The 26371-nt window shown below is 38.9% G+C and overlaps 1 protein-coding gene across 11 annotated transcripts in view; it reads left to right on the top strand.

The window, feature by feature from the left end:
• The window catches only part of Slc26a7 (solute carrier family 26 member 7), a 137458-nt gene that overhangs the window by 19473 nt on the left and 91614 nt on the right, over positions 1-26371 (top strand). For 9 of the 11 annotated variants that reach the window (XM_008763531.4, XM_063287292.1, XM_063287291.1 and 6 more), the window contains 2 exons: positions 12601-12711; positions 19330-19502. In XM_008763531.4, the coding sequence (XP_008761753.1) occupies positions 12601-12711; positions 19330-19502 (284 nt within the window). Of the gene's footprint in view, positions 1-3575; positions 5005-12600; positions 12712-17484; positions 18640-19329; positions 19503-26371 lie in introns of those variants that run through there. The other 2 variants (XM_039109421.2, XM_039109422.2) reach the window with 2 other exon arrangements.

Genomic DNA, 26371 nt, shown 5'->3' with positions numbered 1-26371 from the left:
GGACACATGGTTCTGACCTTGTACCCCGCAATCCCCCACAAAATACACACATGAGGTAAAATTATCAAGGGGGACATTCTGTGATTTTTATTAGTCATTTTCAACAATAATTTATTCAGATTTAACGTTGTTTGCAAGAGCAGTTTTGCCACTCACTTGCCTTTGTGTTTTATTAGCATTAAATTGAATGCATACGGTATTTCAACTTTAATATGAAGTGATTAATTTTTATTATAATGCAATGCATTAGGTATAACAGATCCTGGATCCTATAACTGAAGATCCAGCAGGTAGTAGGAGCGGTAGTAGCAGATATGATCAAAATTCTTATAAATCATTCCTCCAGTGCCAGGGTTATTATTACTTTGTTTTAAGCTTGCCGTATGTATGGTCATGAGCTGGCCATTTTTATCCCTTCCACAGAGACTGGGCCCTTTGGTATTCTATTGAACTTGTGTTCAAACTATTCCTCTCTCCACTTAGATTATGCTTTGAAGAGGCAGATGCAATTCTTTTTTTTTTTTTCATCTTTATTAAATTGGGTATTTCTTTTTCTTTTTTTAAAATCTTTATTACATTGGGTATTTCTTATTTACATTTTGATTGTTATTCCCTTTCCCAGTTTCCAGGCCAACACCCCCTAACCATTCCCCCTCCCCTTCTCTATCGGTGTTCCCCTCCCCATCCTCCCCCCATTACTGCCCTACCCCCCAACAATCACATTAACTGGGTGTTCAGTCTTGGCAGGACCAAGGACTTCCCCTTCCCCTGGTGCTCTTACTAGGATATTCATTGCTACCTATGGGGTCAGAGTCCAGGGTCAGTCCATGTATAGTCTTAGGGTAGTGGCTTAGTCCCTGGAAGCTCTGGTTGCTTAGCATTGTTGTACATATGGGGTCTCAAGCTCTTTCAGTCCTTTCTCTGATTCAGAAACAATTCTTTATCCCATATCCATGACCATGGCTGCAGTTGCCTCTATTCTAACAGTGCAATCTGTGACATGCATCTCGTGTCTCCATTTTGTGTGAACCAGGTGATAACCACATCATAGTTGCTGTTTACTATGGTACCTCAGGATGCTTCTGAAGGATTAAACTCCATCCTGATAATATAATTTAAAGTATTCTATTTCTTATCATCCAGCTTGCTCACACAAGTGCATAATCTCTTGATTGGTCCTCTCTGAGGGAGGCCAACCATTCTTCCCCTGCTCTTGGTGATGAAATGCCCACATTACATTATATTTGTATTTCCATGATCAGTGTTTCTACTTTCTACTCTACATTTCTCCCAACTCCATGTTCTCCACTTTTCTGTATCTTTGTCACATTTTCAAAGTTAAGATATTTTAATGGAACCTGAGTTAATAACACTATTTCTTTCCAACCCAACTTCCTTTAGTAATATATTGAGGTCCAGTGGCATTGCCATGATTGTAGTTTCATTGGAATTTGGCCAAGGGGTTTGTCAAATACTTACACTGGCAGAGCTAAAATAGAACTCACGTGGAACTCAGGGGAACATTGTCAAGTTACTAATTAATTAATGTTTATGATTTAGGCACTATTAAATGCATATGCCTTTGGTCAAGGAATTTCTTTTCAAGCCCTTTTTCATTTTAATTTTATTTAAATGAATTAAAGATTTATTTGCTTTTAAAAAATTTATGTGTATATATCAGTGTTCGCACAAGTTTATGCGCACCACTTGCGGGCAGTATCTAAAGAGACTAGAGAGAGTCAGATTTTCTAAAGTAGAGTACAGGCAGTTGTCATTCATCTGCTCTGGGAACTGAATCCCATTCCTCTGCAAGGACATCCCATGCTCTTAACTGCTGAGCCGTCTTTCAGTTTCCTTTGTTTATTCTTTTTCTTGGAAGATAATTTTGTAATTATATTTATGTACAGAAGACTTCGTGTACATTTTTAACCCAGTTTAGTGGCGAGTTCTTCAGCCTTTGCCTTTTCCAGCTTGGCAAGGCGAGGCACAGACTTAGGACCCAGAACATTGCCTCCTCAGTGGCGGTGGATCTCTTCATATCTGTCATGATAATTGGTCCTAATAGCTTCCATCAGCTTAGCCAGAGTAACCTTGTCTTCTGTGTTAACCTGTGTGCAGGCAACAGTGGTGCATGTCCTCCTGTGGACCAGGCGCCCCAGCCTGGCCTTTCCCTTGATGATGCAGTAGGGCACCCCCATCTTTTGACACAAGGCAGGCAGGAAAACCACTGGCTCGAATGGGGTCTACATCATGGGCAATCACCACCAGCTGAGCCTTCTCAGCTGGAGGAGAGAGCCCTTTGTTTATTCTTAATTGGGTTCTTTTATTTTTTGTTCACATGCACACCTGTGTGTATGTGTGTGCCTATATTTGTGCGTGTGATGCATGTGTATGGTATATGTGCATGTATGCTGGATGTGCATACTAAGGTCAGAGAACAATGTTGGATGTATTGATCTATCATTCTCAACCTTATTTCCCTGAGACAGGAATCTCACTAAACCACAACCATACTGAAATATAGCAATGTCCAGAGATTCCATACCCTCAACCCCTGGCCTTGGGTTATAAGGACCACTCTTGGCTTTTCACATGGATTCTGGGGAGTGACCACATGTCCTCATACACGCATGGCAAGTGCTCTCACCTGCTCAGTAATCTCCCTAGCCTAAGTTTTGCTTTCTTGATATTGAACTGAATTCCTTATGTATTTTGGATAATCAGCCTTTAGCCAATGTAGATTTTGCAAATATTTTCTCTCTCACAAGTTACTGTCCTTGGCGATGCAAAACTTTGATATAATCTCTTTCCCTCCCACTTTCCCTCTTCTTTGGGATCATGGACAGAACATTCAATGTCTAGAGCACCACACAAGGCTCTTCTGCTCTGCTCTGTTCTTGTAGTTTTGTAGTTTCGATCCTCAGATTTAAGGTAACTAAGTTTATATTGTAGCTTTATCTTTCTAGTGAGCTTCTTAAAATTTATAAAATTTAGGACTTACAAAACTTGAATCTTCACTCTAGTTCAATGTCACTTTATGTTAGACATAATTAAAAATAAACTCAGCTCTTCTTTGTCCTAGGTCCTTTCTTCTTGTCTACAATTTATAGAAGTCAGATCAGGCTTTCTGTTTGTTCTCTCTGGTCCCTTCCCCTGTTTCTCCTGGTTCCCACACCCTGTATTCTCAGGTCCATGACAGCCTATTATCAGGCTTTGAGGACATGTCTCCTTTACAGGAAACTGTTTCTATGGGTTTGCCACACACCTGTGCACCCAGATTCCTTCTAGGCCCTCTGATATTTGTTTTTCTGTATCTGACAATTCCTTACTCTTCAGTGTTAGATGCAAACCAGATTTTCTCCTTCAGCTTACCTATCTCTTCTCTCCAGGTGGCATCCAGGGCTGGTACTGTTTGTTCATTTGTCTTTTCTCATCTATGTATGTATGTATGTATGTATGTATGTATGTATGTATGTATATATGTATATATGTTTGTATGTATGTGTATCATCTATCTATCTATCTATCTATCTATCTATCTATCTATCTATCTATCTATCTAATCTATTGTGGCTCTGGAACTCTCTACTGCCTTCCAGCTGGTAGCATTTGGTTATGTGACATGTGTCAAGAAGAAATTATTCTGTACCTTTCTCACAAGCCACAGAAATGATTTGTTTTTAGATGCATTTGCAACATGTTCCTATCTGGAATGCTGCCCCTTTCTCCACTGCCACCACCTGGATATTGGTGGGACTTTCCTAGCTTTCCATATACCACATATCCTCTATGGCAATGTCTGATAAAGGCAAAAGGAAGCCTTCCTTTAAAGAAAAATAGTCTCCTAATAACATTCATCAAATTCAGGGTGATAGCAAGATCATTTTGTAGTCTTCTTTGAATATGCTTAAATAGTATAGAATTTTTAAACTCATAATACAAAATCTCCCCTAATGGATGTATAAAAACACTAGTCTCCTTGTATTGTCATGGCAATCATGTAATCCTGAAACCTGTTTGTATGTGTCATGCATATCACAGATTCTACCTCCCGATCAATGGAGATAGTTTCAACTCAGACATTTTAACAGCTGTAAATAATTCCATAGCACAATTGTAACAAAATCCTACTCTTTATATAGTGATGCATATTTAGCTAATTGTTGTTTAATCATAACTTAACTTATTAGCACATAGTAGTAGGAATTGGCACCCAGGCCTCTATATGAAGTTGCACACGTATAGAGGGCTGTCTCTTACCTACATCTTGTCATTTCCTGTCACTGTGGGTAGTCTTTCCTCTTCCACTCCCAGACACTAGTTCCTACCAGCCAATGTTATTTGCCATGAGGGACAAGAAGTGACCCTGGCCTGGGTAGTTAGAAACCGTATCTTTCTAGATACAATGTTAATAATAATTTGCTCCTGTGGTACAGAGCATACTGCTTTAAGAGCTTTTATTATGCTTCAACAGTAAAAGATGTAAGTTTGTAAGTTTGGTCATCATTTTCTAACATGTCACTTTGAAGTTCTCACATTTTGCATTTAAAATTTTTTATTTTTGATACTATAAAATAATTACACCATTTACTCCCTCCAACCTCCCCCCACATATCCGCCCTACTCATTTTGTTAAAATTGTAGATGGAAGGCAGTGAGAATACAGTGGGTCACCCTGATGGTGACCTTTGTCCTCTAACCTCCATTTTTTGCTTCGTCATATAACCCTAATTTACATTGATATGGTAAAAAATTTAAAGTTTTAAATCAGAGAAAAATTATGCATCATCACTCTCTTTCTTTCAACTTCTCACATATCCTAGTCTATCATTTTCCCTGCAGGGTGCAGTGAGTTCTAATATGATTTGATTTTCCTCCTTTAACCACTTCCCTTAGGTTAGCTCTGGTCAGGGTTTGGGTGACTGCTGAGGCCTCCAGGAGGAGCAAACAAGAACCCACGGATGGAGCCGTAGATTCATTGTTGGCCAAGTCCAGGCTGTAGAGGTGAGCAGTAGGTAGAGGTAGAACTGTAGAACATTCTTTCTCAGGCCTGAGTAGACAGTTGAGCTCTGTACTGCTCAAGTTCCTCCCTGTCCAGGCCTAGCTATGGGATTGAGCTGACCTTTAAGATCATAGTCGTAGGAGGTCAAGGAGCTAGACATCCTCTGAGGAACCCCACATTTTTGTTAACCAAGCCCTTCTCTTTCTCTGGAAGCAACATACTCTAACTTTAAATGAGAGGTAATTTTCTCTCTGTCTCCTTTGGTTGACTGTGTCTCATGGGACATCAAAGAGAATGAAACTGACTACCTAAAGTACATACAATGGACTAATGATGCAGTCACATGCCTGGGATATTTTTTTTTTCTGGTCAGCACTGAGGAAGTTGGAGGACAAGGAGCTTCTGAAGGTTCAAACTGTAATCCTCCAGAATCACAGACAGGGTCATAACACTTTCCCCATTCTTAAGACTCTGTGCCAATCAGAAGTACCATTTTCCTGCTCATGCAAACGTACTATGCAGTCTTGTATTCCAGAAACCAAAGAATTCTGTTTTGAACATTTTCCTTCTGTGTAAAGTTATCTCAGCTGTACTCTTTAACTATTCACACCTTATAATTTACCCTTTGTATTATCACTCAATAATCAGTGCAGGCCTTTTCACTTCTTAGGAGCCAACCATTTGTTTTAATGTTTAGTTATCTAATTAAGTGTATGATGATTATATTTATGTATAAACTATGCATGTGAGGCTAAAATGTCAGTTGTTAATTTTTCACTGTACAGTGTAGGAACACAATATCACACTTCTAATTGTAGCACAATTAAGAAGGGATTTAAAGCTACTTAAATGATAGTTTACCTAGCACTTGAAAGGCAGAGGCCAGTGGAGCTCTGTGATATCAAGACCAGCCTGGTCTACATAGTGAGTTTCAGAACAGCCAGGGAACTGTGGAGTGATCCTGTCTCACCAATCAATCAGCCAGTAAAACAAACAAACAAAGAAACAAAGAAACAAACAAACAAACGAGAGACAGGTCAATTAGTAAACTCCTCTATTCAAGCATGAGGTCCTAGATTCAATCTCTAACATCCATGTTTTAGTGTGGGCTTGGAATAGCAGAGGCAGAATAGGCGTAAGGAATCAGTAAATTCTCCATGCGAAGTACTGTATCAAATATTAAAGTCCAAAAAGAGAGGAGACAGCACTGTTAGCCGCCTCTGACTTCCATGTGCACATATGGTCACATGCTTACACACATAACACACACATCCACACCTAAGGAAAGATAATAAACAAATCTGAAGATAATTAATTGCTGTGTAAATAAAAACACTGGAACCAAAACAGACATGAACCACGTAGCTTTGGTGGCTCCAGATCCTTAGCTTCTACTTCCTCAATGTTAAGAGATTCCAGATGTTTCTCCTCATTCCCTTATCGGGGCAGGTATAAAATATGGTGAAAAGAGAGCAGAAGGAGGTTTGGAAGAAAGAGATGGTAGAAAGGAAATGAAAGGGGACAGTCAGTCAGGGGGAGGACAGATTCACCCAGCACCTCCCTATTTCATGAGATAGTTGTCCCTACTTCCTAAGTGCTGAGGGAGGATGTTCCTCACACACACCCTTTTCAGTGTCCTTACTTTATTGAAAAGGCGACTGAAGTGTGACTGTAGCACAGGACAAACTTTTTTACGTCCTTTCCTTGTGCTGCATTGTTGTCACATTGTCCAGATCTTTCATACACAGAATTTAGCTTGTATTCATTGCAGTTGAGAATATGTATCTACTTTTCTTTCTTTTTTTCTTTCTTCCTTCCTTCCTTCCTTCCTTCCTTCCTTCCTTCCTTCCTTTCTTTCTTTCTTTCTTTCCTTCCTTCCTTCCTTCCTTCCTTCTTTCTTTCTATCTATCAATCATCTATCCGTCCACCCACCTACTCATCCACCCACCCACCCATCTATCCATCCATCCATCCATCCATCCATCCATCCATCCATCCATCCATCCATCCAACCGTCCATCCATCCATCAGCTCTGTGAAGTGCTTTATTAAAGTTACTGGCACTGCAAGTGCTGAGAGGTGCTGGTTAGTAAGGAGCCTTCCAATGCCTGCCTGGCTTCAAGATGAGTTCTGAATTAATTAAAAATACTTCTGTTGCTGCGTATTTAAATCAAGCTGCCACCTCCAAAACTCCAGGATTTTTGTAAGAAACAAGTAAGCGTTTACTACTGGCTTACTTTTAGTTATATAAATTGTCTTCACCGAAAGGATATTGTTTGACTAGTGCTATGATTTATCAAGTGCTATAATTTGTTAAGTTAAAGTTCACAACTTTGATTTTTAAAGTAAAAGTTCCAAGTCTCTTAGGCCGCCTGGTTACCTATTTCTAATTTATGGACACATCCAATGTTGTAGTAGAGACTCAGACCCAATGAAGGTTAACAGGAGCCCAGGAGCCCCAAAGGATTTCTGTGAATGAATCACTAATGGACTGCTACTATTTTCTTTCTTAGACACAAGACATTGGAAAGACTAATGAAGCAGTTAAACAGTATTACTTGTGTGGAAACCCCATTCCTCAACACTTTACTATGCTGGCTACCATCCCAAATACTGTGGGTCCACTTTGTCTTACATTTCTTTCAAATTACACATGCTGAGTCCTGAGCACAGAGTTCTAATTATGGCATCACATGTGCTGGAGACGGAAGGAGGTTTCGTCTTTTCTAAGTACTGATTGCACAGACATTCCAAGGACTAGCTTTTACATTTGGCTCCATAACCTCTCCACAGTCACTCAAACTGTAAAATTTAAATAAGCTTAACAAAGACTCATGAGTTTATAGATCGGAAATATAAAGGCTTTGTTATTTTGTATCTATCAAGAACAAGTACTTTGACTTTGCTCAGAACCTGAGGTTGAGGTCCTACCACCAGATGGCTTCAGTTTTTATTTCCCTCTCAACAGTGACACTGTGTATCTTTCATTGGGCTGCCATAGCAAAGGATCACAAATGGGTGGGTAAACATCTCAGAATTGTCTTACAGTTTTGGAGTGTAAAAGTCCCACATGTAGGTATTAATAGGATTGAATCCTTCTGAGAGCTGTAAGGAACAATATATCCCAGGCTTCTCCCCTTACTTCTGGTGGTTTGCCATAGTCCTTAGTATTTTTGTTTTTTTGATTTTTTTTGGCAAAAACAAACAATAACCCAATCTCTACTTCTGTCTCCATCTGGTGTTTGGGTGAACTTTTGTCTCTCTTCACAAGATGTTCTCTAAAATAATACCATTCAATTTGAGTTAGCCCCTATCCCCACTACAATAAAATTATTTAAATTAAATGTCTTTAATGATTGTATTCTCAGTATGTATTCCCATTCTGAGGAGTAAGGGTTTAGACTCACATGAGGGACACAATTCAGCTCATGGTGATAACTAAAAGGTGTTGTGATACGGATTAACAGTCAGGGGACAGTGCATTTTATTGGGAATGAGTTATTTCGACTGTAATTTTTTTTGGGGGGGTGCATAGTTAGTTCATATTAAGAATCAAAGGCTAAAACCAGTAAAATGTACTACAATGCCAGAGGCGAACAAGGCTCACGATTCTGAGTTCTAGGTGCTTGGCTTTGAGTTTATAAGGTGGGATCACTAAACCAGCATCTACACAGCTTAAGATGTAATGCCTCTAACAGAATGGCTTTACCTGTGTAATCCTAGCACCAGAGCCCAGTTCTGAATTCCACAACTTCTAGATACAACCTTTTCTGTTTTATGCTGGTATCAAATCAATTGCCCTGAAACTGAAGTAAAAGTTTATCTCCGTAATATAGAAATACTTTCTAGCTGGTAACTTGTTCTCTTTCTTACCAGTAGAGATTGAGTCCCTTTCTGGTCATCTTAGCAAAGAGTTACTGTAAAAGCAGAGGTGGAGATTGGCTTTTCTACAAGTTCCCCTGTCCTTCTGGGTCAACAGGCTGGGGCAGTCAGGAAAGCTCCTTTCAGTGCACCGTAGGCTAGAGAAGGCAGCTGATAGCATTCCACTTTACCTTCAGGGCTTCATAGAAGGTTCATAGGGTTCCTAAGGGCTGACTCTCTGAAATTTTAATATTATAATCTCGTATTGGAATCTTTTCTGCCCTAGTATGATGGACTATTACTATGGAAACAACACATTTCCATAAGAATTATGCATTTCAAGGCCTTCTAGAAACCATTTCTGTGATTACGTTAGCCTTATATAATTTCACACTGCCTATATATGTTTTTGAATTTTAAAAGTAACTAAAATTAGAATATCCTCATCTTTAAGTTGTCTGTCTGTCTGTCTGTCTCTGTCTATTCTTGCATTCACCTGTCTACTATCTACCTATTGTCTCTCCATCTTCTATCCGTGTGTCTTTCCGTCTTATTTCTTTTCCTTTTTGTCCCCATCAACCCTTTCGGATTCTTTGTCTTTACATCTTGAAACTTTCATTCGTGTTACTTTTATTGTTATCAAAGATTAAGCAATAGACAGGCTCTATCAGCATTATTTTTCTAAATAATAACATTATGGAGTCGGAGTTTTGCTCACACCTGTAGTGAACAAATACTGTTTCTTTTTTTTTTTTTTTAAGGCAGAGAAAAGACAAACTGCTGGTAATTTGAAAATGCCTCTAACTAGTTAATAGCTTTCTCTATTTTTTGAGGATTTAATATATTTTAGCTTGTAGGAATACAAAGGTGTGACAAAACGCATCTAGTTTACATTTATAAAAGAAAAATAAATGGGTCAGAAAGAGAGTTTTATGTGAGCGGGATGTGCCTGGGCCTGGACCTTCCTCTTTATGGAAGAGGTATTGAAGTTCTAAGGTATCATATAATCTGATTAGTTCATTCCTCTTTTTAATCAGGTCATTCTCTGGAGCAATCCATTTCCCTTCACTCCCACACTAGCAAGAAATGGGATCTCATTTATTTAAAGTGAAAGAGTTACATAGGATAAAGGAAATGCATACATCACTTTTGGTCTTCGAGGTTATTCTTGTGAATGTGACCCAAATGACATTTCATGTTTACTTTATAGATTTAAAGACCTTTTCAAATGTCTTAAATTGGACACAGTCCTTCATGCCTGTAATCTCAGCATTCAATATGAGGAGGCAGAGAGAATGTCTTGATTCAAATAGTGAGATTCTATCACAGACAAGTAGAGTAAAAAACAAAGCCATTAACCTCACAGCATTTTGGGACAAATATATTTTCTATAATTATTTTCTTCTTAAAGCCATATAAATGTGAGATATGATTAGTTCATTCCTCTTTTTATTCAGGTCATTCCCTGGAACTTCAATTCCCCCTCACTCCCACACTAGCAAGAAATGTTTTATTTATTTATTTTATAAAAATATGGTGGGTATGAGGGGATGTGGACATTCTCTTGGAGAGGGGGGAGGAGGTATGGGATAAGGAGCAGTCAGACAGTGGACTGGGAGGGGGATAATGACTGAACTGTAAAAGAAGATTAAAGAGTAATTATAATAAAAATTTTATAAAAAATAAGTTTTTTTAAATAAAAAATTGGTTTATTTTTTTTCTTTTTTCTTTTTTTTTTTCCGGAGCTGGGGACCGAACCCAGGGCCTTGCGCTTACTAGGCAAGCGCTCTACCACTGAGCTAAATCCCCAACCCAAAATTGGTTTATTTTAAAACTGTGTGTCTGTATCTGTCTGTAGGTATGTGCATATGTGTATCCATAAAAGGCCAGAAGAGGGCATTGAATTCCTTAGAGCTATTGTTATAGGCATTTGTGAACTGCCCAGTATGGGGGATGGAAATCAAACTAGGATCTTCTGCCAGACCAGGAAGTTCTCTCAACTACTGAACTATCTTTGCAATCCTGAAACTAACTTTTTAAACTCCTTCTGTTATGTATTTTATCCATGTTAAACTAAAGAAGGAGATGAATGTTCTTCCAATTTGGTAGATAAATGAGAGGTTTATCTTTACGAGGTGGGAAAGAGAATCAACTGCTCCAGCTCGATGCTCACATGAGTTCGTTACAGACTACAGCACAAAGTATAGCCCAATGGCTTACAGTTAAGAGTGTGTCAGTCTGACCACAGGTGGCGGAATCTAGCATCCGTGTGATTTCACCAGAGGTACTGAAGTGTTTCCATTAAATATGCCTTATGAGCTTCCTTTTTACACATCTATTGAAATAATAGGTAAAGGTGATCTGGTTGGCATGGTCCACACTATTTTATTCCTATACTATCTGGTTCCCCTTCCCCTCACACACAGAGACTGAATTCAGAGATAGCCATGGTAGCCAAACACCGTGCCACCATGTCCTACCTCTCTGGCTCTCGTAGAAGTGACTGAGTAAAACTTATTCTGAAAAAAAAATGAAGGGTAGTCATGTAAATATGGTATTATTTTCTTTAGAAAGTCATTGAGATAAAAGATACTAAGAGGTTCTGGTTGGTAGGGATGGAAATATTTTGCCTTCCGATGCTAACCTGGGTTCTAGACCTGCTCTTTAATAGAGCCCCTCCCACCAGTCTGATTGTACCCTACACTACTGTTTTTATGAAATTCCAGAGCAGTTTCTGTTGCTCACTCTTCTGTAGTAAATTTTAATCTATTTTCACCAGACTTAGGGATTCCATTACCAGTAAACAAGCTTGAAAAAAAAGGGGAAACAATGGTACAGCTTCAATCTATTTTAATCAGAGCATAATTTTTGTCTAATCAAATGCTCAGCATTAAACTCAAATGGACTTTCAAATCTTCCCTAGAAGCATTAATGCCAAGGAACAGCTGCAGACAAGAAACTTTACTGAACTTGTGTTAACTCATGTACTGCTAACATTAAAATCACCAATGGTCACGTAGGAAGGCATAGAAACATTTTCTGTGTACGCAGAACACACAAGCTATGTAGATACTAGCATCCCTGAAAAACAAGGATGCATCATTGTAAGTTATAGTTTATACACTCATTAAGTAAGCTAAGCTGTTGGTCTTTGCTATGCTAAGAGGCTATAGTTGACACACAGTCAAGGCTAGTCAATGGAAAGTGGATATGATTGGCCTGGCTGCTATATACACCCTTAGCTTGTGCACTCAGATAGTCCCTTTGCCAGCTTTTAAGTTTGCATCCTTGTGCCTCTAGACCAGAGCCCCTTTCACTTCAGGCTTCTCTTTGTCCAATGATAAAGCTACTGTTCCTGCCTACTACACATATGCTACTCACCAACAAAATGACCTAGGAGAGTGCTTCTAACACCTCAGTGTATCTAGACATGTATTGCCTTTACATGATCAAAGACTACTTTTACTAAGAAGGTTCTCCAAATCCCTGTTTCTTCTAGACATTTCTGCAGTTAAGAGAAAAACCAGCAGTGCAAAAACATGTGGTCTTGAGAATTGAAGTATGCATATGAATGAGTGATCAACTACCTCTTAGTACAGTAATGCTAGTTTTTGTTTTGTTGATAGGTAGGATAATCAAAATATTCATTTTGGCTTTATGCACATCAATAGCTGTTGTATCATGTACTATATCTTGAATATATGAGATGGTCCTAATTCCTCTGGATTTCTTCACAGGGCTGTCCTTCGCTATTCTTTCATCTGTACACCCAGTTTTTGGTTTATACGGATCTCTGTTTCCTGCCATCATTTATGCGATATTTGGAATGGGACGCCATGTTGCCACAGGTAATAATTATGGTCTGTGCTTAAGCGTTTTGTACAATGAATGAAAGGGACTCAGGGTGTTCATCAGCTCCTGGTTACCTTTTCAAGGCCATTCTCACTGCACTGAGGGATGTGAAGCATGCATATTTATCAGATTATGCTCCATGATTTATTGCAATATCACTGTGTCATAAAAAGGAATCTGAAAAATAGGAGTGTGGCTGAATTGACAATGGAAAAATATGTAAGTATTTGAAAGAAAACAAAGACTGTAAAATTTAGTTGTTCAATTATTGAAAAATATTTCAGATGTATTTCTTTGATTCTTGAACTAAATTATCTAAGATACTGGTGTATCTTACCCTACACCTCACTCCGCATCTCTGAAAAATACAACCATGAATACGAAGGACGAACAGTCATAATGATTCTCTGATAGAATGGACTGTATTTCTGTGTGAGCTACACCTAAGTGCGTGCCTCTTTTGATATTTACAAACGGCATGACCCTGGGTAAGCTTTTAAAACTCTATTCCCTTTTAGCTAATAAGATGACCCCTCCGCCATTTCTTTTTTCTTTTTTCTTTATTAACTTGAGTATTTCTTATTTACATTTTGATTGTTATTCCTTTTCCCAGTTTCCGGGCCAACATCCCCCTAACCCCTGCCCCTCCCCTTCTATATGGCTGTTCCCCTCCCTGTCTTCCCCCCATTACTGCCCTCCCCCCCAACAATCATGTTCACTGGGGGTTCAGTCTTAGCAGGACCCAGGGCTTCCCCTACCACTGGTGCTCTTACTAGGATATTCATTGCTACCTATGAGGTCAGAGTCCAGGGTCAGTCCATGTATAGTCTTTAGGTAGTGGCTTAGTCCCTGGAAGCTCTGATTGGTTGGCATTGTTGTTCATATGGGGTCTCGAGCCCCTTCAAGCTCTTCCAGTCCTTTCTCTGATTCCTTCGAAGGGGGTTCCGCCATTTCTTACAATGGTGAGAGCTACACAATTGGTATTGAGTGTTTAATTTAACACTTGCTTACATTAATGTGACATTGAGGTTAGTTACTATGAAATGATGCCTTAATCTTAAATGTTCACTTAATAACAAAATATAGTTCAATGGAGAGAATGCAGATACCTTGCTATTTATTTCTGTGAGATCTCAGCCCTTAAGGAATAACATTTACAACTCTGTCTTCTGTGGTTAGTTGGAGTTGTTGATGGTACATACATACTGTCACAATTATCAGGAGATGTGTGACTTAAAACAGAAGACTTTCTGTACTTCCGGTCAGTGGTCTGAATAAGTCTTCCAGCCCTAAAATGAGCAATTGGCAAAGCTGCATGCTTTAGCAAACACCTCATTTTCTTAACTTTTCCATCTTCTAGAAACTTCCTCCATTCCTGGACTCCTGGCCTTATAACAGTTTTCAAGGCCCATCAGATCTTTCTTTAACTTCAGCCTTATGCCTCCATCATCTGTATTTATAAGATATGTCCAGGAAATCCAGGATAATCATGTTTTAAGACCAGTTAATTATTGATCTTAATTTCACCTGCTACATTTGTAGTTTCTTGATATGGAGCATACATACATATGGATTCTGATGATTTCATATAGAAATTTTAGGAGGTTTTTGCTTATGACACACACATGTTTTTTCATGAAATGATTTTGTACTTGTATACACTTAATTTTTATATCACTAAACTTTGTTATGAGAGATCAAAAGTTATCAGTTATTTGTAGACTTGCTACCTAACAAGGACTCTGTGAACTTGGTTGAAATGCAGATAGTGACTTTCATTGCTGGCATGCTGAATTAAAATTGGCATTTCCACAGGAGTTTTACCACCCCCAAGCCTTGACATTATGACATATTTCAGTCAACAAAAATGGTACAGAAAGTATGGCTCATAATATTATATATCACTTGGCATCATAGCTGGTGTGGTTTGGGTAAAGTGCACTATGATATACCACAGTAGTGAAATTAGCCACAGTGAATTCTCAAAAATGAATCTTTACAACTATAATATATATGTTTTAGTACATAAGTGCATGTGTGCCCATGCACACATGTATATCTGTTTGTATATATGTGTTTGTTTCATAAAAATGTGTGTACTATTCAGTAGGAGCATTGTTAAGGGGTTTACATGCTCTTGTCTTAAAGAACCCATAAGTGGATATTACTTTGTATTATATATACATTTCAAGTAAACTAGGAAGAAACGTACAAGGTTTCTTATGACAGCACAGATTAAAGTCACAAACCTACAATGTGCACATCAGATATAGCCAAGACTGAAACCCAAACTACTTTTTTTCTTCTTGACAACAAAATGATTTAGAATACTCATTGAATGAGTTTTCTTCCAGATGCAAAAGAAGAAAGACACAGAATGAATTAGAAATTCTTTTCTTCAGTATTTATTTATTTATTTATTATTTGAGACATATTATCACTACTTATTCCCCTAATTCAACCTCTAGAATGTTGGAATTACATATGACCCAAGATAAAATAAAAAACAAAGCAAAATTTCTCAATAGACAGTAATTACTTCTAGAAGCCAACGTCATGCATAGTAGTTGACCTTCATAATCCAACACTTGAGAGACTACAATAGGAATTCTACAAAATCCCACCAATTCAAGCCCTGTGTGAGCTCTATAGTGACTTCTAGGTTAGTCTGTATCTCAGAGCGAACTTCTGTCTAAAGTCAATATATATATATATTACATAATTTGATACTGAAATGTATGCATACACAAACCATTGCATTTCAGAGATAATTAATGTAGATATACTACTGGTTGTACAGTTTGAAAATTACCATTTATGTGAGATTCTGTAACTCAAAAAGATATTTGATAATTTACCAGCTATACCTGTGATATAGATGTCAAAATACACATTGTGCAAACCACAGTCATTCTGCTGTTCAATAGCTGGGTGACATTCTACTTGTGCATTTATATTTCTTAGAACCTGCTAAATCTTTCTGTTTTGGTTAAAAGCGAATATTAGAATCATTAGCACCAATAACAAACAGGACACTTATCCTTATGATATAAATAACAGAGGAACCACAGAAATGGCATGTGTGATCTTCCTGTGATCATAACTATAAGGGCCATTGAATCTCTAAAGATGCCCACAAATATTTAATACAGAAATCATATTTTGCTTATATTTGATCATAGTTTAGTGCATGTGGGAGATTAATGTCCCCTGAAACTTTATTAAGATACCAGTGTACTTCTGTGAAAGATACATGCCTTATCTTGGGTCTTAGCCTCCCAGTTAGGTGTTAAGAACGCAGTCTGACTTTATGAAATTCGTAGACAAATGGTTGGAACTGGAAAATATCATCCTGAGTGAGGTAACCCAAACACAGAAAAACACACATGGTATGCACTCATTGATAAGTGGCTATTAGCCCAAATACTTGAATTACTCTAGATGCACAAAACACATGAAACTCAAGAAGGATGACCAAAATGCGAATGCTTCACTCCTTCTTTAAAAGGGGAACAAGAATACCCTTGGCAGGGAATAGGGAGGCAAAGTTTAGAACTGAGGCAGAAGGAACACCCATTCAGAGCCTGCCCCACATGTGGCCCATACATATACAGCCACCCAATTAGACAAGATGGATGAAGCAAAGAAGTGCAGGCCAACAGGAACCGGATGTAGATCTCTCCTGAGAGACACAGCCAGAATACAGCAAATACAGAGGCGAATGCCAGCAGCAAACCACTGAACTGAGAATAGGACCCCCGTTGAAGGAATCAGAGAAAGGACTGGAAGAGCTTGAAGGGGCTCGAGACCCCATATGTACAACAATGCCAAGCAACCAGAGCTTCCAGGGACTAAGCCACTACCTAAAGACTATACATGGACTGACCCTGGACTCTGACCTCATAGGTAGCAATGAATATCCTAGTAAGAGCACCAGTGGAAGGGGAAGCCCTGGGTCCTGCTAAGACTGAACCTCCAGTGAACTAGACTGTTGGGGGGAGAGCGGCAATGGGGGGGAGGGTTGGGAGGGGAACACCCATAAGGAAGGGGAGGGCGGAGGGGGATGTTTGCCCGGAAACCGGGAAGGGGAATAACAATTGAAATGTAAATAAGAAATACTCAAGTTAATAAAGATAAAAAAAAGAATGCAGTCTGAATTAGGAGACACAGTAAGACCTTATACTAGCCTCACTTTATAAACTAAGTGTGACGTCTTCATACATGTAAGCAATGAGTTCTGATCATACCTTGCCTTTCCATCCTTCATCACCTCTTAACAACTCACCCTCTTTTCAATGCCTTTTACATGTTAATGATTTTGTTAAAGACCTGAGATTCTCCACTGGAGCTTAGTGGGTTTACCAATGGTTGTTCAAATGATGACAGTGTCTCCTCGATTTCTGTAGTTTATCTACTGAAGCCACTGCTGAAGTAGCAGAGCTTAAACCCCCATCTTCTTTCTTGATGGGCCATTAACACGGTTCTTCTTGTGTGGACTCAGTGGAAGAAAGTGCAGCTGCATTGAGTTCCCATATCTTTTGAAAGCAATTGTTTGCTGAAGCCAGAGTGTAAAGATGTCGCCCATGCTAGTGTATTTAGCTATTTGAATTTTCATGACTAACTTAAAATAAAATTACTTCAAATATTTTAAATAGAATGTCATAAAATATAATCGTGACTCAGTAGTCACGGAAAAGAATGAACTGATTTATTCCTTGGACTAAAAAAGAGAAAAATAAATCTGGTTATGATCCTGATATTGTATTTTTAAAATGGCATCCTACAAGTTTTCTCTGCAGGATGCCATTTAAAAAATACCAATGAGTATTTACTGAAAGACTTCAATAAAGTGGGTCTTGCAGCTGACTGAGACTCATCCCCCTGCCCCTCCAACAGAGCCTTCCAGATGGCCCCTTCTGTCTTGTTTAATTCCTTTCTCTCTTCTACTAAATCACAGGAAATAGAACCCTAAACTAAAACATTAACACATTTAACCAAACCTAACCCTGAAGGTATATTTCTTCTGTGGTTTTGCTCTTTGCTTCAGGGAGTATTAAGGCCCCACTTACTATGTGGTTTGATTTCAGAGCTCTCTGTTGTAAATTATGCCTTACCTGATGAATGTTCTTTACTTTGTATTACCCATCTGGGTGCTAGAATCTTGACTCCAATCATTAGTTATGTTCTTAATTTAGTTCTGTATGATGAGTATACTTTTTATAGCAATTAATATCTATTGATTTATTAAAAATACCTAGCTGCTCACTGAGAATAATCAGTTCTCAGAGAACAGAGTCTAACCATAACAGAAGACTATTAGTTTTACTTATAAGGCTTGCTTATCTAGTTATTAAACACATACTGGGTGCTAATGACATGCTATTAGATACTAACTATGATATATTTGTGTGACATTTAAGCCTTTTAGAATGTCAAAGGATGAGGAATATGCTCTTTTTAAGACAAGGAGTTTGAAGAAATAGGTATGGGATTTAGGGCCAGGTCCACTGGAATCCACACCTACCATGTTATTCTAAATCTATAGTGATACCATAGCTCTTTTTCAAACCCTCTGGTCTTACTGGACTACTTATTAGACTGCTTACTTCTAGCAAAGAAGACTCTGCGCTAGGTGTCCAGTGCGAGCAGGCGGTGGGAGGGTGCCTATCTCCTGTAGCGTCCCTTTCTCTGAAGGCTCATGCATAAGCTAGAACAAGGTGAGGTCTTTAAAATATAAAATGAGGTGGTGCTTGCACAACCCAGCATGTGTTGTTTAACCTGAGTTTTCTGGTTTCCGGTAGGAGTCAGCATTTCTCATCTACACTGGTGCATTCTCAGGCAAGCTATGCCAAGAGGAAAAGCATCAGAGCTCCTGTCAGGAGGAGAGCAGCATACTGAGTAAAGTCCTCCTTAGAAACCAAGCTGTGAGCATTTCTAGGACATAACCATTGAACTCTGTCTATCAGCAATAGGCAAATATGTGGGCTTAATCATTTTGTGTACCCTAGCATTGTGTTCATAAAAATAAAGTCTACTCAGTTATTATAGGTATCAGGTATCAGAATCATAGGTAGACAGCCTATAGCCTGGTGGGGAATAACTGGATGGACAGTTGTGACTATGGAGTCTGAGTCATATTTTGGAAGACGAGAAATGTGTTTGGTAGATTAGAGGAGTCAACATTTTAGCCAACAGGTTTATAGTTAGTCATTTAAGTCTTCAAGCTTTTCTCCTCTGACTCTCCACAAACTCTAAAGTATGGGTATTAGTCTCATTTAGTGGATAAAGCAATTTAGAGCCAGAGTGACATGCCTTAGGAGGCATTGTTGATATGTTGAAGGCTTGGATTTAAATCTAGGCAACCATCATGAACTTCAGACACTCTCTATACACAGAGTTAGGAAAGTTAGTTGCGAAAGACACAAAAGCTCAGTGGGTATTGGGACAAGTCAGAAATACCGTCCTTTTCTTTCTTGGAAAGGAATGAAAGAAATGGGATCCAGTGGAGTACAGTGTGTTTCTAATAGCTCTCCATGGCTTTTCAATATTCATGGTAGAATCCAGTAGCTTTTCATGCTTATATGGAAGCTTTCTGATTTCGCTCTCACCCTTAGGCACCTTTGCCTTGACGTCCTTGATATCAGCCAATGCTGTGGAACGGCTGGTCCCTCAGAGCAATAGAAACCTCACCACACAGAGCAACTCAAGCGTGCTGGGCTTATCGGAGTTTGAGCTGCAGAGAATCGGGGTTGCAGCAGCCGTTTCATTCTTGGGCGGAGTGATTCAGGTAAGCATCCCCGAGACTGCGTAGGCTGGAGGAAGAAGGAACAGAGGGAAAGCGAACAGCATTGCACCTTCATTTTAACTAGCGCCTCTGCGCACTGATAACGTTTTATCATTATGGAAATCTGTAGTGACTCTATAAATGCTGGCTAGATGAGTGAATGAGAATCAACAGATTAGAGATTCAGAGAAACACTTAGTAAAATCTTATCTTTAAAGGGGATTTTTTTCTTTTAGTAGTGGGAATAAAACATGATGTTGGGTGGGTAGGGAGGTGTTGAAGACTTGGGAGGAGTTGGAGGACGGGAAAGAATTACGATAAAATATACAGCATGAAAATTTAAAAGCAAAAATATAAATTAAAAGTGACATACAATTTTAATAATTTTAAAGAGTGTTTTATGGCCTAGAGAGGTGGCATAGGGGTTAAAAATACTTGCTTTTCTTGCAAAGGACATAGGTTCAATTTTAAGCACTCATGGAGGGCAAAAACTGCCCGTTTAGTTTCAGGGCATCCAATACCCTCTTCTAACCTCTGTGGGTATCAGGTACACATACTGTATGATGTACACACACACATACACACACACACACACACACACTCACTCATATACATACATACACATATATACACATATACAGGCAGGCAAAACACATGAAATTAAAAATCAAGGTGTTTTACAAATAGAATGAGCATCCTTATAATACAATGAGGCCAAGCTGTGTTGATATCTGTCCAGATTATCATGGGAAGGAACGTGTGAGAGAAATTCCTACAACAGGATGATGCAGCTTTCTCGAATACTTCTCTACCTAAGCACCCTATGGTCCTGTATATACATGGGCAGTAGATGGTACTTAGTCTGTTGGCTTTGCTCGCTGGTCTGAGGTCTCTAGACTCAGATCTGCACTACTCTTTGCCTTTTTCATGATTATGAAAAATCAATGCTGCCACATTGGCTACTGTCAAATGATAATTGCTTGTTTTTAATGAATTGTTCATATGTAGACCACATCAGTCATGACTTTAGGATGAACTTTTGGTGACTGGCAACATGCCAGTCAAAAAATCTTACAGGAGAAAAGGTTTAGTTGTGTTCACAGTTTCAAAACTGTCAGTCCATCATTGCTAAGTTTTATTTCTAGGCCAGTTGTGTCACAGAACACCGTAGAGGGAAAAGGTAGCTCACCATGGGGCAGCTGGAAAACAGAGAGTAGGTGAGCAAATTTGGACCTTTGAAGCCTAGGTAGCACAGCATCTGTGATCCACTGCCAGTAACACGGCCTCACCCCTCAGTTTCTACCACCTCCTAGTCACACCACCAGACCATCAATCTATTTATGTATAGCATTAGAGCCATAATAATGATTTTTGTAAGATCTCTGCACATTGTTTTGGGGAAAAAATCTTCAACACATGCATTTGGGAAATACATTTCAAACTTAAGCCGTAGAACACAGAAAGGCACTAAATATTAGACTGAAAATTCCCTGTTAAGTGATCATTTTTGCTTGCTTATTTCTTGTAAAACTAAACTGTGTATAAACCAGCTTTCTGGATGTCTGAGTTCTAGGCAGATAGAGTCTATTTTGAACTATTTTCTTATGGTTTACAAGATTGAATATGAGCATCAGAAAGAGAGGCTAATGATTATGTGAATAAATGGAAAGGAAAAATGTGATCTACATAAAAAAGAGAAGCTAAAAATCCTTAGAGTATCGCCTTCTGGTTATGGCAGAAGAACTTATGAATCAAGGGTATAAAATGAAATGAGAGCTGAAGTCTGCACAGTAACTGAGAGGAATGAACTACTTTGCCACAATGACAGAACAGACTAGTGGGCCTGTCAGATTTTGCCTTTCAAGAAGCAAAGCCCAGCTGTGGCCTTCACCATGAGTTTTCAAACATGGATAAAGGCACTGTACACGGAGACTGGTGTGGGCTATGGAAAATGCCCGATATGACTCCATATCAGACAAAGTCAGCTTTGCCAACTGGTGACTGGAGTGCAACTATGTCATATTAGTTTTGCTATAGATTCCTCTTAATTACTGCTCATTTAAAATGAAAATCTCTGCATTAAAGTGGTGAAAAAGATCACAGTGCCTCACCTTGCCCCATTTTCTCCCATTTTGGTTTCTCTTACAAATAGTTATAGGCGTGCACTTTCTTCAGAATAGATCATTGTTAATAAGACTAGTAACTGTCTTCTTAGTCTCATTTTAACCATTTCTCTATGAGTCTCGAATGATCTTCAGGAATTTTATTATCATTTAGCATATTTGGATTAAGACCTTACTCGGTAAGCTTTAAAAGCAGAGGCCAAGATTCAAGCAAGAAAACTAAATCTCATTGCTCCCCCCTGAAGCTCTCTAGAAACATAAGAGTAAAGCAGGATATTATTAAAGATAATAAAGTCGTTTCATTTTCATGGCCTTTTACTGCATGTAAAATGTGATCCAGATAGTTGAATGTTTTCTCTTATAAGTTTGTCAGACATCTGCTTCCCTCCCTCTGTCCCAGGCTCCGGTCCTGGGTGTGGATCTGTGAGTTAGTCAACGTTTAAGCAGATGGCTGGACTCTGTTTGACCCCCACACTCGTCTGTCCCTTGTCAAGCTGGGGTCTTAGATCCGTGAGGTCCTTTGGTTTCTGCTCCTCCATCTTTACTTTCCTTTGTTCTCCATCCGAGTCCATTGACAATGAGGAAAGTGTTCTACAAACACAGGATGCTCTTCAGCCATTCTTGGGTTGTTTTGCTTACTTTTATGCTGCCCTTACCCTCCCTTTCACATACCTTTGACATACATTATTTTTTCAAGTTTTCTGAAGCAATCATGATCGACCTTATTTCCAGGCTGTGTGAATTAGAAATGGTCTCAGTATAAATTAGAAATGGTCTCAGTTGCCGGTAGTCTCCTCAGAGGCAAATCTTAAAGAAATCAGTTGCTTCACTGAGGTATTGGTAGGTATTAGTGTCTGTCAACATATTCAATTTGAGTAGATTTTTATGAACAGATCTGCTTTCTCTTATTTTATAGTAATGCCCTGTACCTTAGCACGGTTTTCAGTTTTCAATCTCCCTCCTTCTCTTTCTTATCCTTCCATTCCTTTCCTCTCTCTTTTTCTCTGCCCTTGTCTCCCTATTGCTTTTTCTCTGTCTGTCTATCTGTCTGTCTGTCTGTCTGTCACAGGTGATTGATCCCAGAATCCAGGGATTTTTACTGTTTTTTCTACCAGAAATCTTTGTCTTTTAGTCCCTTTCTTTTCAGATTTTAAGAGTTTTCTATGTATTAGGGATTTTAGCCCTTTAAGTATGCCATGTGTTGCTATTTTTTGCTATTATGACCATTACTTAATTATATTTTACCATGAACAATAGAAAAATATATGGAATTCATCAGTCATTTCCTTTCAGTGGATTTTAAGCAAGCAGTAGAAAGCTTCTGTTGAAGGTGTCCTTTTATTTTCCTAGTCAATCAACTTTATTCCTAGATTTTTTATACTGTTCAAAAGGCTATCATGAGTGGACATTTTTCCTGACTTCTTTTTTTAGTAAGCTATTTTTTTGGTATTGATAAAGTTTATTGATTTCTGTATGATTTGAGGGGTCTTATTTATTGTTTTGCTGCTGTGAAGAGAGTTATCATGGCGAAGGTAACTCATAAAGGAAATCACATGAGTAGAGACTTGCTCACAGTTTCAGAGGGTTAGCCTGTTATTGTCATGGTAGAAAGCAGACAGATGTAGTTCTACCTGAAGCTTTACATTCTGATCCACAGGCAGTGCGTAGCGGCAGTACGGTAGGCATTGAACCCCGTGTGAGCTATAGAAACCTCAAATCCTATCTCCAGCTTCCTCCACTTCCTCCGACAAGGGCACAAATTCTAATCCTTCCCGAAAGTTTACAGCAACTGGCAACCAACCATTCAAGCATATGAGTCTATTGGGGACAGTCTCATTCAAACTACCAGATTCTACTCCTTGACCCTCAGAGTCTTTTCACAATGCAAAATGTATGACTTCAAAAGACCCATAGTCTTTCAGTTTCAAGACAGTTCCAGATCTTAAACTCTTAACTGTAACTCCTTATAAAATAAATAAAAAGAGGAGATCACACACTTCCAACCTACAATGGTACACAACATCCATTACTGTTTCCCAAAGGAGGAAAGCAGGCATAGTGAGGACATACTGGACAGAAGCAAGACTGAAAACCGGCAGGGCAAATTCCAAACTCTGCCTTAGATGGTTGTTTAGATCTCCAAATCCTAAATTCTGCCTTCGGTTTGGGGTGAAACCCGACCCCATTTGTAGGGAAATCCCTTCAGCTTCTTCCCTTCACAGGAGACAGGGTGTTCTTGGTTGGGTCTTGCCCTGAGGGTAGGACTCCCTTATTCACTTTAGCATCAGGCCTTGGTTTGAGCGTTTTATCTCCGTGAGCTCAGGACTTACTTGGCTCTGACATTACATTTCCAGGTGCTCCTTTTCTATTCAATCTGTACATTTGCCTTCATCCAGCTTGCACCCTTTTGCTGTAGATCTGCAAGTGAGTTATTGCAGATAACCACATGACACAGTCAGCACTAGGCTATTTGGAAATCTCTGCCAAGGACATTAATCCAAAACTCTTTCATTTAGCCTCAGGCAGACTCTTAGGACAAGGGCAAAATAGTGGCACATTCTTTGCCAAAATATCACAAGAATGGTTTGTAGCCCAGCTGCTAATATTAATAATGTTACCCCCTGAAAACCCTCGAGCCAGGTCTCCACACTATCAGCATTCCCATCTTCTGTGTTCATGCCTGCTAAGGTACCTTATCACTGCTTTATCCTTATACCAACTGCTGCTATGTTAGTTACTGTTTTATTGCTCTGAAGAGATACTATAACTAAGGAGACTCTTATAAAAAAACAACAACATTTAATTGTAGGCTTGCTTACACTTTCAGAGGGTTAGTCCCTTAACACCATGGAGGGAAGCAGACAGACCAGCGATATGCATTCACACTATAGGCTACCTTTTCCTCGATAACATTTTCCAGCTATTCAGTGTTTTTCACCCTCTTCCTCTCCTTTTGCCTGTTCCCCCTCCCTTCTGTGTTTTTCTGTCTCTCTGTGTGTGCCTTTCATACACAGTCATTCAAGCAATATCAAACTTCCCCTCCTCTTACCACTTTTTATATTGTTTATATTGTAGTGTATAAAATGAAATTGTAGAGTTGTGGCAACGCAATGTGATGTGTGTTTGGGCTCTAAATTAGATTATGGAATGTTTCAAGAACTGCTCTAGTGAGGTATAATTGTTGTACATTAAATTCTGTACATTTCTAATATACAGTTTGATAAAATTTGACATCTATACATATCCATGAAATCATAATCATCATAGTCTTAATATCTGCCACATATATCCATTGCACACACCCATTTTTTTTCTGGACCATTTGTAAGCACGTTCTTTCAGTCTTTCATGCATTTTTAGTCTCACTTCATAGCATTCACTGGTCTGCTTCAGACTCCAGGCTCCACTTACAGCTATTATCATGTAGGATCATCACAATTACTTCTTAGCACTGGAAGGAATTCTCGTTAAAATTCACTTACTTTCCTACTATGGATAAATACAGTAGCTAAACTGACAGCAATGATTTTGTTCTGCTTTTTATCATCATTTCTTTTTTTTCCTTTGTATAAGTATAGGGGTGTGTGTGTGTGTGTGTGTGTGTGTGTGTGTGTGTGTGTGTGTGCACGTGCGCATGCGCGTGCATTGTGGTATTAAAGTATGTTGACATCATTGTGGTACTCACATGTGTGTGTGTGTTTATATACATTGTATACATATGGGCATGTGTGTGTATCTCAGGCCTTCCTCATTTCTCTACTCTACAGAGCTTGCTGACTTGGCCTATCTAGGTAGCCATGCTGCTGTCTGGATCCCCTTTCTCTATGTCTCATGTGTTGCAATCACAAGTGGGCCAACTTGCCCACCTGACACTTACATATGTGCTGGGATTTGAAGTTTCATTCTTATGTTTGTGTGACATACACTTCATTCATTGAACCATCTTCTCACCGTATGTAAATGTATGTTTTATGTTCCCATATGCAAATGCCTGTGCATACATGTAAGCTAGAGTATACCAAAGGCCCTACTAGTACTTTCTGATTTATTTCCTTGAAAAACTTTCTTACTGAGTCTGGAGCTTGGTTGATAGCCATCAATCCCAATGACCCTCTTGACTCTCTCTTCCACCACACTGGGACTGCACATGTACATGGCCACACCTGGCTTTGTAATGTGAGTACTGTATTTGAACACAGGACCTTGGGCTTGTTCAGTAAGCATTGTTAGCCATGATCTCATCTCTCCAGCCTCTCTATCATCTGTCTCTAAAGTACATTATCATTTGTACTTTAAAAGAACATTTTTAGTGTAACTCACATAATTGTGCATTATTAATAATTACTTTTGATGAAATATAGGAAAAAAGAAAAAGAAAAACAAGCTTCCTAACTGAAGGCCAATAACAGTCAAGAGAGGAACTGCTTGCACTCTATCAGCAACTGACTGTCAAGCTCAGGGTTGAATTTTGAGATACAGGGATACATCTTTCTATAGGGAAGCAGGCACTCAATAAAAACCATTGCTCTTTCAGAGCCATTGATGTCCCTTATTTGTCTCCATGATGGGCACTTTGCCTCTTTCTTTTTCCAAGAACTTAGAGAGGCCTGGGACTGTCCTTTACTCATTTAATTTTGGAAAATTTCCCAAGCTCTACTTTTCTGAAGCAACTTCAGCACAAGATTTCTGCCCTGGAGGATAAAGCATATACAGCTCCTTTGTTTAAGAGTTGCATAAGCACTGGTGAGG

Source organism: Rattus norvegicus, chromosome 5 (assembly GCF_036323735.1).
Source record: "Rattus norvegicus strain BN/NHsdMcwi chromosome 5, GRCr8, whole genome shotgun sequence".
Taxonomy (NCBI): domain Eukaryota; kingdom Metazoa; phylum Chordata; class Mammalia; order Rodentia; family Muridae; genus Rattus; species Rattus norvegicus.
This window is presented reverse-complemented; position numbering and strand designations above follow the sequence as displayed.